General features: G+C 43.2%; 1 protein-coding gene across 2 annotated transcripts in view; it reads left to right on the forward strand.

Moving 5' to 3' along the window:
- Window positions 1–1,438: 1,438 nt before the first annotated feature.
- STK25 (serine/threonine kinase 25) overlaps window positions 1,439–15,759 on the forward strand; it is a 43,445-nt gene continuing 29,124 nt past the window's right edge. For both annotated transcript variants that reach the window (XM_073625764.1, XM_073625765.1), the window contains exons 1-4: window positions 1,439–1,595; window positions 1,713–1,861; window positions 4,799–5,029; window positions 14,816–14,872. In XM_073625764.1, the coding sequence (XP_073481865.1) occupies window positions 1,811–1,861; window positions 4,799–5,029; window positions 14,816–14,872 (339 nt within the window). In that variant the 5' untranslated portion in view covers window positions 1,439–1,595; window positions 1,713–1,810. The remainder of the gene's footprint in view (window positions 1,596–1,712; window positions 1,862–4,798; window positions 5,030–14,815; window positions 14,873–15,759) is intronic.

Here is a 15,759-nt window from a genome sequence, read left to right on the forward strand (position 1 = left end):
AGCCTCATCCGTGCCCATCAGCGCAGCTTCATTAATGCCCATCAGTGCAGCCTCAACAATGCCCATCAGTGCAGCTTCATTAATGCCCATCAGTGCAGCCTCATCAATACCTATCAGTGCAGCCTCAACAATGCCCATCAGTGCAGTCTCATTAATGCCCATCAGTGCAGCCTCAAAAATGCCCATCAGTGCAGCCTCAAAAATGCCCATCAGTGCAGCCTCAACAATGCCCATCAGTGCAGCCTCATCAATACCCATCAGTGCAGCCTCAACAATGCCCATCAGTTCAGCCTCATCAATACCCATCAGTGCAGCCTCAACAATGCTCATCAGTGCAGTCTCATTAATGCCCATCAGTGCCGCCTCATCAATACCCATCAGTGAAGCCTCAACAATGCCCATCAGTGCAGCCTCATCAGTGCCCATCAGTGCAGCCTCAACAATGCTCCTCAGTGCAGTCTCATTAATGCCCATCAGTGCCGCCTCATCAATACCCATCAGTGAAGCCTCAACAATGCCCATCAGTGCAGCCTCATCAATACCCATCAGTGCAGCCTCAACAATGCTCCTCAGTGCAGTCTCATTAATGCCCATCAGTGCCGCCTCATCAATACCCATCAGTGAAGCCTCAACAATGCCCATCAGTGCAGCCTCATCAGTGCCCATCAGTGCAGCCTCATTAATGCCCATCAGTGCAGCCTCATCACCACCTATTAGTGAAGAAGAAAAGTTACCAATTTGCAAAATTTCCTAACAAACGAGATTTCAAAATCGTTGGTCTTTTTTCATATATTTAGCAAAACATAAAAAACCCAGTGGTGATTAAATACCACCAAAAGAATGCTCTATCTGTCTCCAAGGAACGATAAAAATGTCATATGGGTACGGTGTTCCAAGACTGCACAATTGTTATTCAAATGCGACAGCGCTGAAAGCTGAACATTGGCCTGGGTATTAAAAGGGTGAAAGTGGCTGGTATGGAAGTGGTTAAACAGATCTAAGGGATCGAACAAGAGAGCAGACTGCACGTAGTAAGAAAACTGAACAGTGCTAAAAAAAATATACGCATAGCTAGCACAGGTAAGGCTAGTAGGTGCCTATTGGTGAACACTGGAGTAGCCATGGTAACCATTGGTGGTATTCCTTCCAACACATGGCACATATCCATTACTATAAGACTCCAGCGGCCTCACTGACCAATCATATCTCATTTCAGGAGTCTGCCATTAGGATAGACGGAGACGCAGCCCCATGTCACGTGACGTAATGCTTAGCTCCAATCACGTGCCCCCCTGTAAGCCCTGCTTCTCCCGTCTATGGGAATTGTAGTTTCCGGACTCCTGGGGCGGACGGGAATGTATAGTGCGGGAGAATACGAGCCCCAGCATTCCCTACGACAGTGACGTCACTTAGTGTTTTTCTCGGGTGGGGTGGGGGGGTTCTGTATAGGGGGGTTTGGGGAGGAGGCCTGCTGTGTACTGGTGTCGGGGCTCCCCGGGGGGGATGTAGAGGGGGTGTTCTCCATGTATGCTCTGCACTGAGCAGCTGCCAAACAGACAGCACAATAATCATCTCTGGTTACTGAAATATGAACTGTGAGTGGCCAGAAATGTATAATTCATCTTCCCTGTGATATGTGTACTCCTGTATGAGTCCTGTATGTGCTTGTGTCATCACCTCAGCTAATCCTGTGACCACATATTTATCTGTAGTGTTCAGGTGTGTCTCCAGGTGTGCCATGTGGGGAGATTCGTGTACAGCGATCCATAGACTGCACGTCCTAGACCAACCCCGGCCAATCGTTCACTGAATGGAGCAAACTCTGCAAAGTATGGCCCTTCTGCGAGACTTTCCGGTGCAGGTAATAGATCTGCTTATATTTATTTCATTTAAAATTCTTTTTATTATTGGTCACACGCAGCCAGCATGGTCATATTACTACACCTAGACCTCGTCCAGACAAGCGGATAGGCTGCTGTGTGCAGAGGTGGCTAAACGTGGCCTCTGGACACAGCAGATATCTGTGCTATGACCGATTAGCTGCGGCCACAAACGCCAGCCCTAAAACTGCCTGCATCCATGACCAGTAAGAGCCCCTAATCACTGCTGGGATGATGGGTACATGTAGGGTTGGGCTCAGGTGTGTTCACCCACAGGTCCAAAGCCATCAGCCAATCATATTCAGTGGAGAAATTCCCTGCCCCGCAGCCACATGTATGCAAGAGGTGTGTACATGTGCAACTGCAGGGTGTGAAATGCCTCTACCTCCTATGATTGGCTTCATGGTGGAATAGCTCAGGTAGATTCAGGCTCATGGCAAACATACCTGAACTAATCACTGGTTACATACAAATAGAGGTGCGCATCTTTACTGGTCTCACAATTCAACTCTATTACGATTATCAGGTCACCAATTAGATTCCGCAGTGCATCACGATTACTGCGCATGTTTTCATAAAAAAAAAAAAAAATTCAAGTCAGAAGAACTCCATTTTATTAAACTGTTCTTACAAAAAAGACAGCATTCTCTTCATGTAGCAAAGTCTAAACACAGCAGACAACTTAAAGAGGAGCTCCAGGCCCCCCCCCCCCCCCCCCCAAAAAAAAAAAAAAAAAAAATACTACAGGAGAGGGTCAGAGACTGCGGACACGGTACAGGAGATGGTCAGAGACTGCGGACACGGTACAGGAGATGGTCAGAGACTGCGGACACGGTACAGGAGATGGTCAGAGACTGCGGACACGGTACAGGAGATGGTCAGAGACTGCGGACACGGTACAGGAGATGGTCAGAGACTGCGGACACGGTACAGGAGATGGTCAGAGACTGCGGACACGGTACAGGAGATGGTCAGAGACTGGGGACACGGTACAGGAGATGGTCAGAGACTGGGGACACGGTACAGGAGATGGTCAGAGACTGGGGACACGGTACAGGAGATGGTCAGAGACTGGGGACACGGTACAGGAGATGGTCAGAGACTGGGGACACGGTACAGGAGATGGTCAGAGACTGGGGACACGGTACAGGAGATGGTCAGAGACTGGGGACACGGTACAGGAGATGGTCAGAGACTGGGGACACGGTACAGGAGAGGGTCAGAGACTGGGGACACGGTACAGGAGAGGGTCAGAGACTGGGGACACGCTACAGGAGAGGGTCAGAGACTGGGGACACGCTACAGGAGAGGGTCAGAGACTGGGGACACGCTACAGGAGAGGGTCAGAGACTGGGGACACGCTACAGGAGAGGGTCAGAGACTGGGGACACGCTACAGGAGAGGGTCAGAGACTGGGGACACGCTACAGGAGAGGGTCAGAGACTGGGGACACGCTACAGGAGAGGGTCAGAGACTGCGGACACGCTACAGGAGAGGGTCAGAGACTGCGGACACGCTACAGGAGAGGGTCAGAGACTGCGGACACGCTACAGGAGAGGGTCAGAGACTGCGGACACGCTACAGGAGAGGGTCAGAGACTGCGGACACGCTACAGGAGAGGGTCAGAGACTGCGGACACGCTACAGGAGAGGGTCAGAGACTGCGGACACGCTACAGGAGAGGGTCAGAGACTGCGGACACGCTACAGGAGAGGGTCAGAGACTGCGGACACGCTACAGGAGAGGGTCAGAGACTGCGGACACGCTACCGGAAATGGTCAGAGACTGCAGACATGCTACCGGAGATGGTCAGAGATTGGGTTATTTGCTGCTGGAGATGCATATGTTGCTGATTGAGAAACACAATGCTAGACGAAATCTGAATCTGACAGTTCTGCGACTACTTGCCATTGCTACTATATCCTTGGGTAAATTACAGTTATTCTATAACCATTTTTAAATAGAAAGAAAGAGATCCGTAACCATTTTTAAATTGAGAGAAAGAGATCCATGGGAGGTTAATCTCCTTACTTAGCAGTGGCGCCACCAACTATAGTCCCCCTCAGTATAGAGCCCCCCTCAGTGCAGTATTTTCCTCTTCCTGATTTTTTGCATATTTGTCAGACTTAATTATGATTTAGATCATCAAACACATTTTAATATTACACATAGATAACCTGAGTAAATCCAAAATGCAGTTTTTAAATAATGATTTCATTTATTAGGGGAGAAAATCTGCCCAAACCTGCATGGCCCTATTTGAAAAAGTAATTGCCCCCTAAACCTAAGAACTGGTTGTGCAATCAAGCGTTTGTAATAACTGCCAATGAGTCTTTCACATCACTGTAGTCTTATTCGCAAAATTGTTTTCAGCCACAATGAAGGGTTGTCCAGCATGAACGGCTTGTTTTAGGTCATGCCACAGCATCTCAATCGGATTTAAGTCCGGACTTTGACCAGGCCACTCCAAAACCTTAATTTTGTTTTTTTGAGCCATTTAGAGGTGCACTTGCTGGTGTGTTTTGGATCATGGTCCTGCTGCATAATCCAAGTGTGCTTGAGCTTGAGGTGTCAAACTGATCGGTGGACATTCTCCTTCAGGATTTTCTGGTAGAGCGCAGAATTGATGGTTCCATCAATTTGCTTGATTATCAGCTGGCTCTGTCTCATCACACGGCTAAGATTCGAAGCCAGCTGTGCCCACCCCAGCCTGGCTCCACAGAAGCATAGTGAAGAGCGGTGACTGACAGTCACAGCTCTCTGCTCGGAGCAGACCTAGAACTGAGCTATCAGGTGCCAACAGGCTGCCATTAGAACCAACATGGGGCATAGAGTTATATATAGAGGTGTTTGTGTGTATGTATATATTATATTATATTATATTTTATAATTGTGTGTGCTCTCTTTTTCGATCTTTAGGGATCCAGGATGGATCCAGAACGCCTGTTTACAAAGTTGGAGCGGATTGGGAAGGGATCATTTGGAGAAGTGTACAAGGGCATAGATAACCGCAGCAAGGAAGTGGTGGCAATTAAAATCATAGATTTAGAAGAGGCAGAGGATGAGATTGAGGACATTCAACAAGAGATCACTGTTCTGAGCCAGTGTGACAGCCCTTATATCACCCGTTACTATGGCTCCTATCTAAAGGTAATTTCCTAAACTGTCAAATATGCCTTTCTACTTATAAACTGCAGTTATCTGAGGTGTTTCTCACTCCACTATATGCACCACTATAGGAACTGTACTCTCCCACAAGATGGACCTTTTAGGGTGCATTCACGCAGGTGTATGCATATTTTCTGCATGAACGTAGATTCTTGCTGGCAGAATATCCTGCAGAAAATATGCTTCTTAAGTACTCACGTTTTAGATGTGTACAATTCTTCTTTCATTCAAATAAATGGCTACACATTTACGTGCATATGCTTTTATGTGTTTGCACATAAAATCAACAGATCTGTGCAGCCCTGGACGCAGGGCAAACATTTTTACAGGTACCCGTAGGTGCAGCTGTGTGTATGAGCTTGTTGATTACTATAGGGCTGCATTTAGATGCATACAAAACCACAGTATATGCAGTGCACATCTAAACGCTGTGTTTTTTTTTTACTGCCCGTGTGAATGAACCCTTATCATTATTAAAAGTCATGCACTGCTGTTTTTACAAGAACAGATCCCCAGATCAAATCGGTTCACCACCCACAGATAAATATCATTGTTGTAAAAAAAAATTGCTTTTTGATTACTGTATGAGGTCAGTACATGTAAGGATAGCAATTAGTATATTCTATTTTTATTTCACAAGCCTTTATTTTTTTCACTGCAGAGCAATGTCCTTCATGGCACAAGAGAATAAATGAGTACCAAATGTACTTTCATGTGTTTATATCTTCCTTCATATTTTTCCATCTTTATCTAGCTACTTGACAACTCCTACAAGTTCCTCAACCTCTTCAGTACTAGCCTGTATTTATCCCTACATTATCAGGCCATTTTTCAGTGCTGTGATAGTTTGACTGACAGTAATGAAATAGTCTACCCAAAACAATTGTATATTGTTTTTTCTTTGAGACAGATAAAACTTTCTTTTGATGGTATTTAATAACCAATTAATTTTTCGTTTTTTACCTATATAAATCATCATAATCATTGGTGATCAATGGCACTTAAACCCACCTAAACAATCCCACAAGCATTGGTGCTCAGTTATCCCATCATCATTGGTGGTTGACGGCACTTTAAGAGTCCCAACCTTTACCTTTGATCTGCTGCAATTCTGTGTGCTATAGTTACATAGAAGGTGAGTTTGAAAAAAGACACAAGTCCAACCTATGTTTGTGATTATATGTCAGTATTACATTGTATATCCCTGTATGTTGCGGTCGTTCAGGTGCTTAGCTAATAGTTTTTTTAAACTATCGATGCTCCCCGCTGACACCACTGCCTGTGGAAGGGAATTCCACATCCTTGCTGCTCCTATAGTAAAGAACCCTGTACGCAGTTTAAGGTTAAACCTCTTTTCTTCTAATTTTGATGAGTGACCACATGTCTTATTAAACTCCCTTCCGTGAAAAAGTTTTAGCCCTGTTGTGGGGTCACCAGTACGGTATTTGTAAGTAGAAATCATATCCCCTCCCCCTCAAGCGTCTCTTCTCCAGAGAGAATAATTTCAGTGCTCGCAACCTTTCTTCATAACTAATATCCTCCAGACCCTTTTTTTAGCTTTGTTGCCCTTCTCTGTACTCGCTCCATTTCTAGTACATCCTTCCTGAGGACTGGTGCCCAGAATTGGACAGCATACTCCAGGTGAGGCTGGACCAGAGTCTTGTAGAGTGGGAGAATTATTGCTTTATCCCTGGAGTTAATCCCCTTTTTAATGCATGCCAGTATTCTATTTGCTTTGTTAGCAGTAGCTTGGCATTGCATGCCATTGCTGAGCCTATCATCTACTAGGACCCCCAGGTTCTTTTCCATCCTAGATTCCCCCAGGGGTTCACCCCCCCAGTGTATTGATTGCATTCATATTTTTGCCACCCAAATGCTTTGTTTTACATATTTCTACATTAAACCTCGTTTGCCATGTAGTTGCCCACCCCATTAATTTGTTCAGATCTTCTTGCAAGGTTTCCACATCCTGCGGAGAAGTTATTGCCCTGCTTAGCTTAGTGTCATCCGCAAATACAGAGGTTGAACTGTTTACCCCATCCTCCAGGTCGTTTATGAACAAATTAAACAGGATTGGTCCCAGCACAGAACCCTGGGGGACCCCACTACCCACCTCTGACCATTCGGAGTACTCTCCATTTATCACCACCCTCTGAACTCGCGCTTGTAGCCAGTTTTCAATCCACACACTCACCCTATGGTCCATGCCAACGGACTTTACTTTGTACAGTAAATGCTTTTGCAAAATCCAGATACACCACATCTACGGGCCCTTCTTTATCTAGATGGCAGCTTACCTCCTCATAGAAGGTTAACAGATTGGTTTGGCAAGAACGATTCTTCATGAATCCATGCTGATTACTGCTAATGATACTGTTCTCATTACTAAAATCTTGTATATAGTCCCTTATTATCCCCTCCAAGAGCTTGCATACTATTGATGTTAGGCTAACTGGTCTGTAATTCCCAGGGATGTATTTTGGCCCTTTTTTAAATATTGGTGCTACATTTGCTTTTCTCCAATCAGCTGGTACCATTCCAGTCAGTAGACTGTCAGTAAACATTAGGAACAATGGTCTGGCAATTACTTGACTGAGTTCCCTAAGTACCCTCTGGTGCAAGCCATCTGGTCCCGGTGATTTATTAATGTTAAGTTTCATAAGTCTATTTCTAATTCTGTCCTCTGTTAGCCATGAGGGTGCTTCCTGTGCTGTGTCATGAGGACAAACACAGCAGTTTTGGTTACTGAAGCTCCCCGGTTCCCTCGTGAAGACTGAAGAGAAGAATAAATTCAATACCTTAGCCATCTCCCCATCCTTTGTAACCAGATGTCCTTCCACATTCTTTATGGGGCCAATATGGTCTGTCCTCCCTTTTTTACTGTTTTATATACTTAAAGAATTTCTTGGGATCTTTTTTGCTCTCCTCCTCTATTTGTCTTAGCCACCCTAATTGCACCCTTACATATCTTGTTGCATTCTTTGTAAAGTCTGAATGCTGATGATGATCCCGCAGCCTTGTATTTTTTGAAGGCCTTTTCCTTTGCTTTTATATGCATTTTTACATTGGAGTTAAGCCATCCAGGACTTTTGTTCATTCTTTTAAATTTATTTCCCAATGGAAACCTATCTCTCCTCCATGTTCTTTGTTTCTAAGATTTTATCCCAACTTAAATCTTCTACCATGGTTCGTAGTTTAGGGTAGTTGGCTCTTTCGAAATTCAGTGTCTTTGTATTCCCCTTGTGTTTCCTATTTGTGTGACTTATACTGAAGCCAATTGACCTGTGAATGCTGCTTCTTAAATTGCCCCCGTATTTCCAGATCCGTGATCAGGTCTGTATTGTTGGTAATCAGTAGATCTAGTAACGCCTTGTTTCTAGTTGGTGCGTAAACCATCTGACCCATGAAATTGTCCTGCAAGACATTTAGGAACTGGCGAGCCTTAAACGATTGCGTGGTTCCCTCCACCCAGTCTGTCTGGATAAATAAAATCCCCCATTATGATAACACTTCCCATCCTTGCTGCTAATCCAAATTGTGATAGGAGGCCCGTCTGCTCCTCCTCCCTCAGGTTAGGGGGCCTATAGCATACCCCCAGTATTATTATTTTTAGCTTCATCCCTTTGGAGCTCTACCCATAAGGATTCCACCTCTTCCCTAGCTCCATTAATTGATGTCATCTCTCACATTCACTTGTACATTATTCTTGATATATATATGCATACCCCTCCCCCTTTTTTACCCTCTCTATCTGTGCGATAAAGAGAATACCCTTGAATGGTTGCCAGTCAATCATGAGAGCTGTTGAACCAGGTCTCTGAAATTCCCACAAAATCGAAATCCTCCTCGTTCAACAGTATCACTAGTTCACCCATCGTGTCCTCCAGGCTCCTGGCATTGGTGAACATGCCACATAGTTTAGACCGGTCGCATTGTGTCCTCTTATTGGGTGTTCCGAGATTGCAAATAGGACTTGTTACTATACTTACCTCCGTATTTATGTGCTTTAGTCAAATAAAACAAAAAACGTGCGCTCATAATCAGTGTAAAAAAGAGGAAACTCGTGTTGAAACAATCCCAATCTATATAAATAATTAAAAAAAATAAATGTGCAAGACGGATCGTGATGAAGCGATCCAAATCAATACAATTAAAGTAAGATACTTAAATCAAACATAGATTGAAGTGCTGTCAATGGGTGATATATAGTAAAATATAAAATATATACTGGTGTGCCTAAAGCCATATATCAATGCACTACTTAAAACTTCCCGCACTGAATAAGCAGTTAAATAAACCAGTCCACCAGTATAAAAAGGGTTCTCAGCTGTAAAAGGAACGGAGGTAGTCCATAGAATGGATAACAGAAGGAAAAGTTCCATATGTGAATAGTCACCTCATGAAAGCAGAGGGAGACATCCACGATCCATCAGGTCAAAAGCCACACAGATAAATGGAGAAGGGGGGAGTGCGTAGACAAAAACTTTCACAGAATCCAACAATATTAGAAAATGGACCCTTACCCTCAATGGTGGACCTCCCTTCTGGCGAGGTCTTACGTGCAGGTAGACTTAGCCCTCTGCGGGGACTGTAGGTAGATGGTATCCGAATCCGCTGGTGTACCGTGCGTCTCCGACCTGGCGTGAACCAACTCGTCCACCTGAGGAGGGGTGATAAGCCCACGCTGCCAGAACAGAGCTCTGCACACTGGAGGAAATAGTTTGGGCCAGCTTGATCCAAAAAAACACTTTTACTGCAGAGTAGATCGCACATAAAAGGTCAGTTGCACACAAAACACTGCTCCTCATCCGCCGACAATGCCGACCTAGCACTGTGGGTGACGTCATTGTCGGCGGATTTGATTTCAATGGGCAGGAGCGGTGGAGGAGCTGTATACACACCGCTCCTTCACCGCTCCAAAGATGCTGCTAGCAGGACTTTTTTAAGCATCCTGCCAGCGCACCGCTCCAGTGTGAAAGCCCTCGAGCTTTCACATTTGGAGAGACAGAAGCGGCTCTTTCAGGGCGCTTTGCAGTCGCGATTTTTAGCGCTGTAGCGCCTGCAAAGCGCCCCAGTGTGAAAAGGGTCTAATAGCCATTCAAACCCCTTTGTGTCAACTTGTGTGCATGTTATCAAGCCAAAATCACCAGGGTTTGTAAACTTTTGATCAGGGTCATTTGGGTAGTTTCTGTTGTGATTATGATTTAAAAAGAGTAAACAAAGTTGACTGATAATAAATGGCTTCAGGCAAACACTAACCATGAGTGAAAGAAAAGTTTTTGTGTTATCATTCATATTCTCTGAAAAATGGCCAACAAATCATACATTCTGCCAGGGTATGTAAACTTATGAGCACAAGTGTGTGTGTGTGTGATAGATATAATAGATTATAAATCCATAGGTTTTAAGGCAAAAATTCATGCAGTATTTAGTTCTTAAATTGTTTGGCCCTTTCCCACACTGTCCAAAACTATAGAGCAAAAACTGTTTTGTCTGGACCTCCTGCTTTGTGGATTGTTACTTAGCATATTATTATGATTTTTCAAGTAGTTGCAACCTTGTTTTGATAGTTTAGATAATATTTACCTTTCTCCTTAATTCCCAAATGTTTAAAGCTTGTAAATTTGTATGTGATTCTTTTAGAATTACATTTAGTCCAGGATTTTGAGAATCTTCACTCAAAATATTCACTTCAGTTAAAGTCATGGGAAGATCATCCGCACATGATTAAATATGATTATGGGACTAATTTTTTTTTTTTTTTCTCGTGTTTGTCCCTTTGGATAATTTCGGAAAGACTGTGTACTAGTGATCAGATTATCGTACGATCGCTTTGAAAGCAGTATTTTTTTTGTACGATATTTCTGCGCGTGTGTACTAGGCTTAAGTCAACAGAAATTTGCTTTTCTCATAGAAAATTACTTAGAACCCCCAAATATATTTTTTATATAAACACACACACACACACACATATATAATAATTTTTTTTCTAACACCCTAGAGAATAAAATCGTTGCAATACTTTCTGTCACACCGTATTTGCGCAGCGGTCTTACAAGCGCACTTTTTTTGGAAAAAAATACATTTTTTTAATTAAAAAATAAGACAGTAAAGTTAGCCCAATTTTTTTTTTTTTATTGTGAAAGATAATGGTACGCCGAGTAAATTGATACCTAACATGTCACGCTTCAAAATTGCGCCGCTCGAGGAATGGCGACCAACTTTTTTACTCTTAAAAACCTCCATAGGCGATATTTAAAAAATTGGTCTAGGGCCAGGATTATTGTCCTCGCTCTACCAATCGTGACGATACCTCACGTGTGTGATTTGAACACCGTTTTTATATGCGGGAGCTGCTCCCTTGTATGAGATCTTGGGTCAAAAAGACCTCAGAACTCATATTTACACTAAAATGCAATAATAAAAAAAAAATGTTGCTTTAACCACTTACCGACCGGCTCCTGTACATATACGTCGGCACTTTGAAGGTGGATATCTCGGTAACGGCAGCAGCTGCTGCCACAACCGAGGTATCCATCTTTACAGGAGCCGGTCGTGTTTCCGTGTTGCCGCGAGATCACTGTTATCAGGGGAGGGAGAAGTGCCACCCCCTCCCGCCGCTCTCCCGCTCCCTCCGCCGCTTACCGGAGCCGTTGGTAGCGATCAGGACCTGTCACTTCCTGTGTATGGAGACGAGTGAGGCTAAGATGGCCCCCACCCGTCTCCATACCATAAGAGGGCAGAAGCGACGTCATAACGTCAGCTCCGCCCATTTGTCTTTTAAAGACACTTTTTTTGTCATTTTTCTTTTTTTTTTTTTTGCGGACTTTTAAGAGGACTTGTCATTCTTTTTTTTCTATTACAAGGGATGTTTACATTCCTTGTAATAGTAATAAAAGTGATCCAATTTTTTTTTTTTTTTTTAAAACAGTGAAAAAATAAAGTCAAATAAATAAGAAAAACATTTTTTTTTTTTTTTAAAGCGCCCTGTCCCGACGAGCTTGCGCGCAGAAGCGAACGCATACGTGAGTAGCGCCCGCATATGAAAACGGTCAAACCACACGTGAGGTGTCCCCGCGACCGGTAGAGCAAGAGCAATAATTCTAGCCCTAGAACTCCTCTGTAACGCAAAACATGCAACCTGTAGAATTTTTTAACCGTCGCCTATGGGGGTTTTTAAGGGTAAAAGTTTGACGCCATTCCACGAGCGGGCGCAATTTTGAAGCGTGACATGTTGGGTATCAATTTACTTGGCGTAACATTATATTTCACAATATAAAAAAAAAATCGGCTAACTTTTACCGTTGTCTTGTTTCTTTATTCAAAAAAGTGATTTTTTTCCAAAAAAAAGTGCGCTTATAAAACCGCTGCGCAAATACAGTGCAAAAAAAAGTATTGCATTGATTGCCATTTTATTCTCTAGGGTGTTAGAAAAAAAAACAATATATAATGTTTGGGGGTTCTAAGTAATTTTCTGTAAGTGACTGTTTTAAAAAAATATTTTTATACAGGAGATGGTCAGCGACTGCAGACATACTACAGGAGATGGTCAGAGACCGAGGACATGTTACAGGAGATGGTCAGAGACTGAGGACATGGTACAGGAGATGGTCAGAGACTGGGGACATGGCACAGGAGATGGTCAGAGACTGGGGACATGGCACAGGAGATGGTCAGAGACTGGGGACATGGCACAGGAGATGGTCAGAGACTGGGGACATGGCACAGGAGATGGTCAGAGACTGGGGACATGGCACAGGAGATGGTCAGAGACTGGGGACATGGCACAGGAGATGGTCAGAGACTGGGGACATGGCACAGGAGATGGTCAGAGACTGGGGACATGGCACAGGAGATGGTCAGAGACTGGGGACATGGCACAGGAGATGGTCAGAGACTGGGGACATGGCACAGGAGATGGTCAGAGACTGGGGACATGGCACAGGAGATGGTCAGAGACTGGGGACATGGCACAGGAGATGGCCAGAGATTGGGGACATGGCACAGGAGATGGCCAGAGACTGGGGACATGATACAAGAGATCAATGCAGCCTCACCAGTGCCCGTCAGATTCAGCCAGCCAGTGTCCCCATTGCAGCGTAGCCAGTGTCCCCATTGCAGCGTAGCCAGTGTCTGTGATAGATCACCCCTCCCAGGATTGGACGGGTGATCTGTCTATCAAAGGAGCCCCGCCCCATTTTCGGCGCCAGTATCGGCAAAAATTCTCTTTCGGCTTTTTGCCGAAAGGGCCATTTTCGTCCGATATGTTTCGGTGGCCGAAATTTCGGTGCATCCCTAGTATGGAGACAGGTGGGGGCCATCTTCCCCTCACTCGTCTCCATACCAAGCCAGGGAGAGTATCCGATCGCCTCCGCCGCTACCGACGGCACTGGAAAGCGGCGGGAGGGGGGGCCGCCGCCGATAAGTGATTTTGCGGTGAATCATCCGCAGAGACCACTTTTATTGATGATCTGTATACCACGGTTACATGATAAACTGCACAGTTTCTCCAGTGCTGAGAGTTCAGGTAGGAGGAGATTTCCACTACAGCCTGTATACACGCCCACATGTGTGATGTCAATATCGTGACCTGGCTAGCTCTGAGAACAAATGTTCTCTCTAGCATAAAAGACACAACTGAGCATGTGCAGGTTGGCTACTCTGCCTGTGTTAGCTGGCTTTCCCCCAGATAGACAGTGCAGGAGGGGAGGATCTATGCATACAGGATAAAACAGCCTTTTTACACAATGCAGAGGATTAATCCCTTAAGTTCCACAGTGAGTATAACAAGCATGCTATGCTATATATACAGACTGATTTTACTGTTGTGGGTTTTAGTAACACTTTAAGTTCTTTTTATAACATTTTTTATAAATGACATTTCTCTCTCTTTTTTTAGACTGCCCAGTTTAAAAATATAAAAATCATGCAAGGAAGTAGTAGATTGTAAGGCTAAGCAGTAGTTTTGTGGTAGGGTGCTCTTGAAATAGCTGCCTTTGACAAATAAAGTATATTAAAGTCATGTCATGCAGAATGATGGGTTATCTGTTAGTGTGAACCCCGACAATTAAGCTATTTTATTTGGCCCCTTTTAAACTAGTCAATATTACCACTGAAAGGCTTTTGACTATTGACTACCTACAGCAGCCCTCCAAACCTTGCTGTCACATTTGAAAGCCAGAATTTTCCAACAGGCAAGCTCTGAATACCTGTAAGTTTCAGATCTACGCCTTGCAGAATAGTTTGCCATTTGACTCTTGATAATGTTTGAGAAGCTACTGTGGGTAATTTGCCTCCTTTACCCCATAGGGCAAAGTCTCTTTTACATACCTTTGATTTATATAATTTTGTAAATCTAAAGATCTTTGTATAATCAGGTTGTATCATGTATGGCCAGCTAGAGTTATCATTAACTATTGTGTGTTTTGAGAGAACCTGTCTTCAGAAAAATATGGGGGTGAAAATTGTTTGAAAATGCTAATTGTCTGGCTGTCATGCTGATCATCTAGCTTCAGTGTTTTAAAACACTGACCCAGAACAAGAATTCAGATAAGGAATGTCCTGATGTGCACAGTTTTCAGGGTCATTGACTTGTGTATTGAAGCACAATGATCAGCATGACATCCAGACAACTAGCATTTTAAAAGGAGGTCAGCAATAACAGCCTATATGTTTCTAACATGACAGGTTTACGTTATAGTGTTCATGTTTTGGAGAGCATTTATTAAATAATAATTTTGTATTATGTTTTTTTTTTTTCTAATTCAGGGATCTAAGCTGTGGATCATAATGGAGTACCTGGGTGGAGGGTCTGCACTAGATTTGGTAAGCTTTTTATAATAAAGAGTGAGCATAGCATAAATTATGTTACAGATGTACACAGAATATATAAAAATGAAAGGTACTGTGCCCATACCTAATAAATAATAATACTTAAAATTATTATTATATTATAAAATACTGATTAAAGGGAGGGCTCTACTAGTGAGAGTTTGCATTCTCCTTGTCAAAAGAAGTTTATTGAGTATACAATGTTATAAAGATACATAAAGTAAGTTTACAAGGATCTATAAAGTAAGCTCATTGTTTTACAGTAGGGTTTATATAGGTAAATATCATGAAATTTCAAATATTAAACATTGGGTTCACGTAAACCTAAATTAAAGATATATATCATTTCCTTAGTTACTTTTGTAGGTATTTAAATTATTTATACCTACTATACATATTGTTTACAAGTAGAGTGTATATAGGTCAAATAAATTCTGATAATGAGCTTTAATCGTAAGGTGGAGAAAAGGAAAGAGAAAGAAGAAAAAGGGTTGAAAGGTAGAGGTATGGTCCACAAGGTTGTCCCGCTCGTCAGTTTATTATTCTTTTTAGTTCTCTTTGAAGCCTTAGAATGGGTGTCTCTGTAAGTCATTTAATCTGTTACCATGGCAACAGGACAGAGTCATTGAAGTTTGACAGGAACTGTTGTTTTATCCAAGGATGCCAAAGTTTTTCAAATTTTGGAATTTGATTTTGATCGATGGCTACCATCTTAGCATGGGACATTTTATTATTCATTCTGTGAATTGTTTCTGCTAGTACCAATGTAGGAGATTTCCATGCCTTGGCCACTGTTTATTTTGCAGCCGTTATCAGTTGGATCATAAGTTTGAATTGGGAGAGTGTTAACCATTCCGGTTTTAGATTAAGTAAAGTTAAAT

This window comes from Aquarana catesbeiana, linkage group LG04 (assembly GCF_042186555.1).
Source record: "Aquarana catesbeiana isolate 2022-GZ linkage group LG04, ASM4218655v1, whole genome shotgun sequence".
Taxonomy (NCBI): domain Eukaryota; kingdom Metazoa; phylum Chordata; class Amphibia; order Anura; family Ranidae; genus Aquarana; species Aquarana catesbeiana.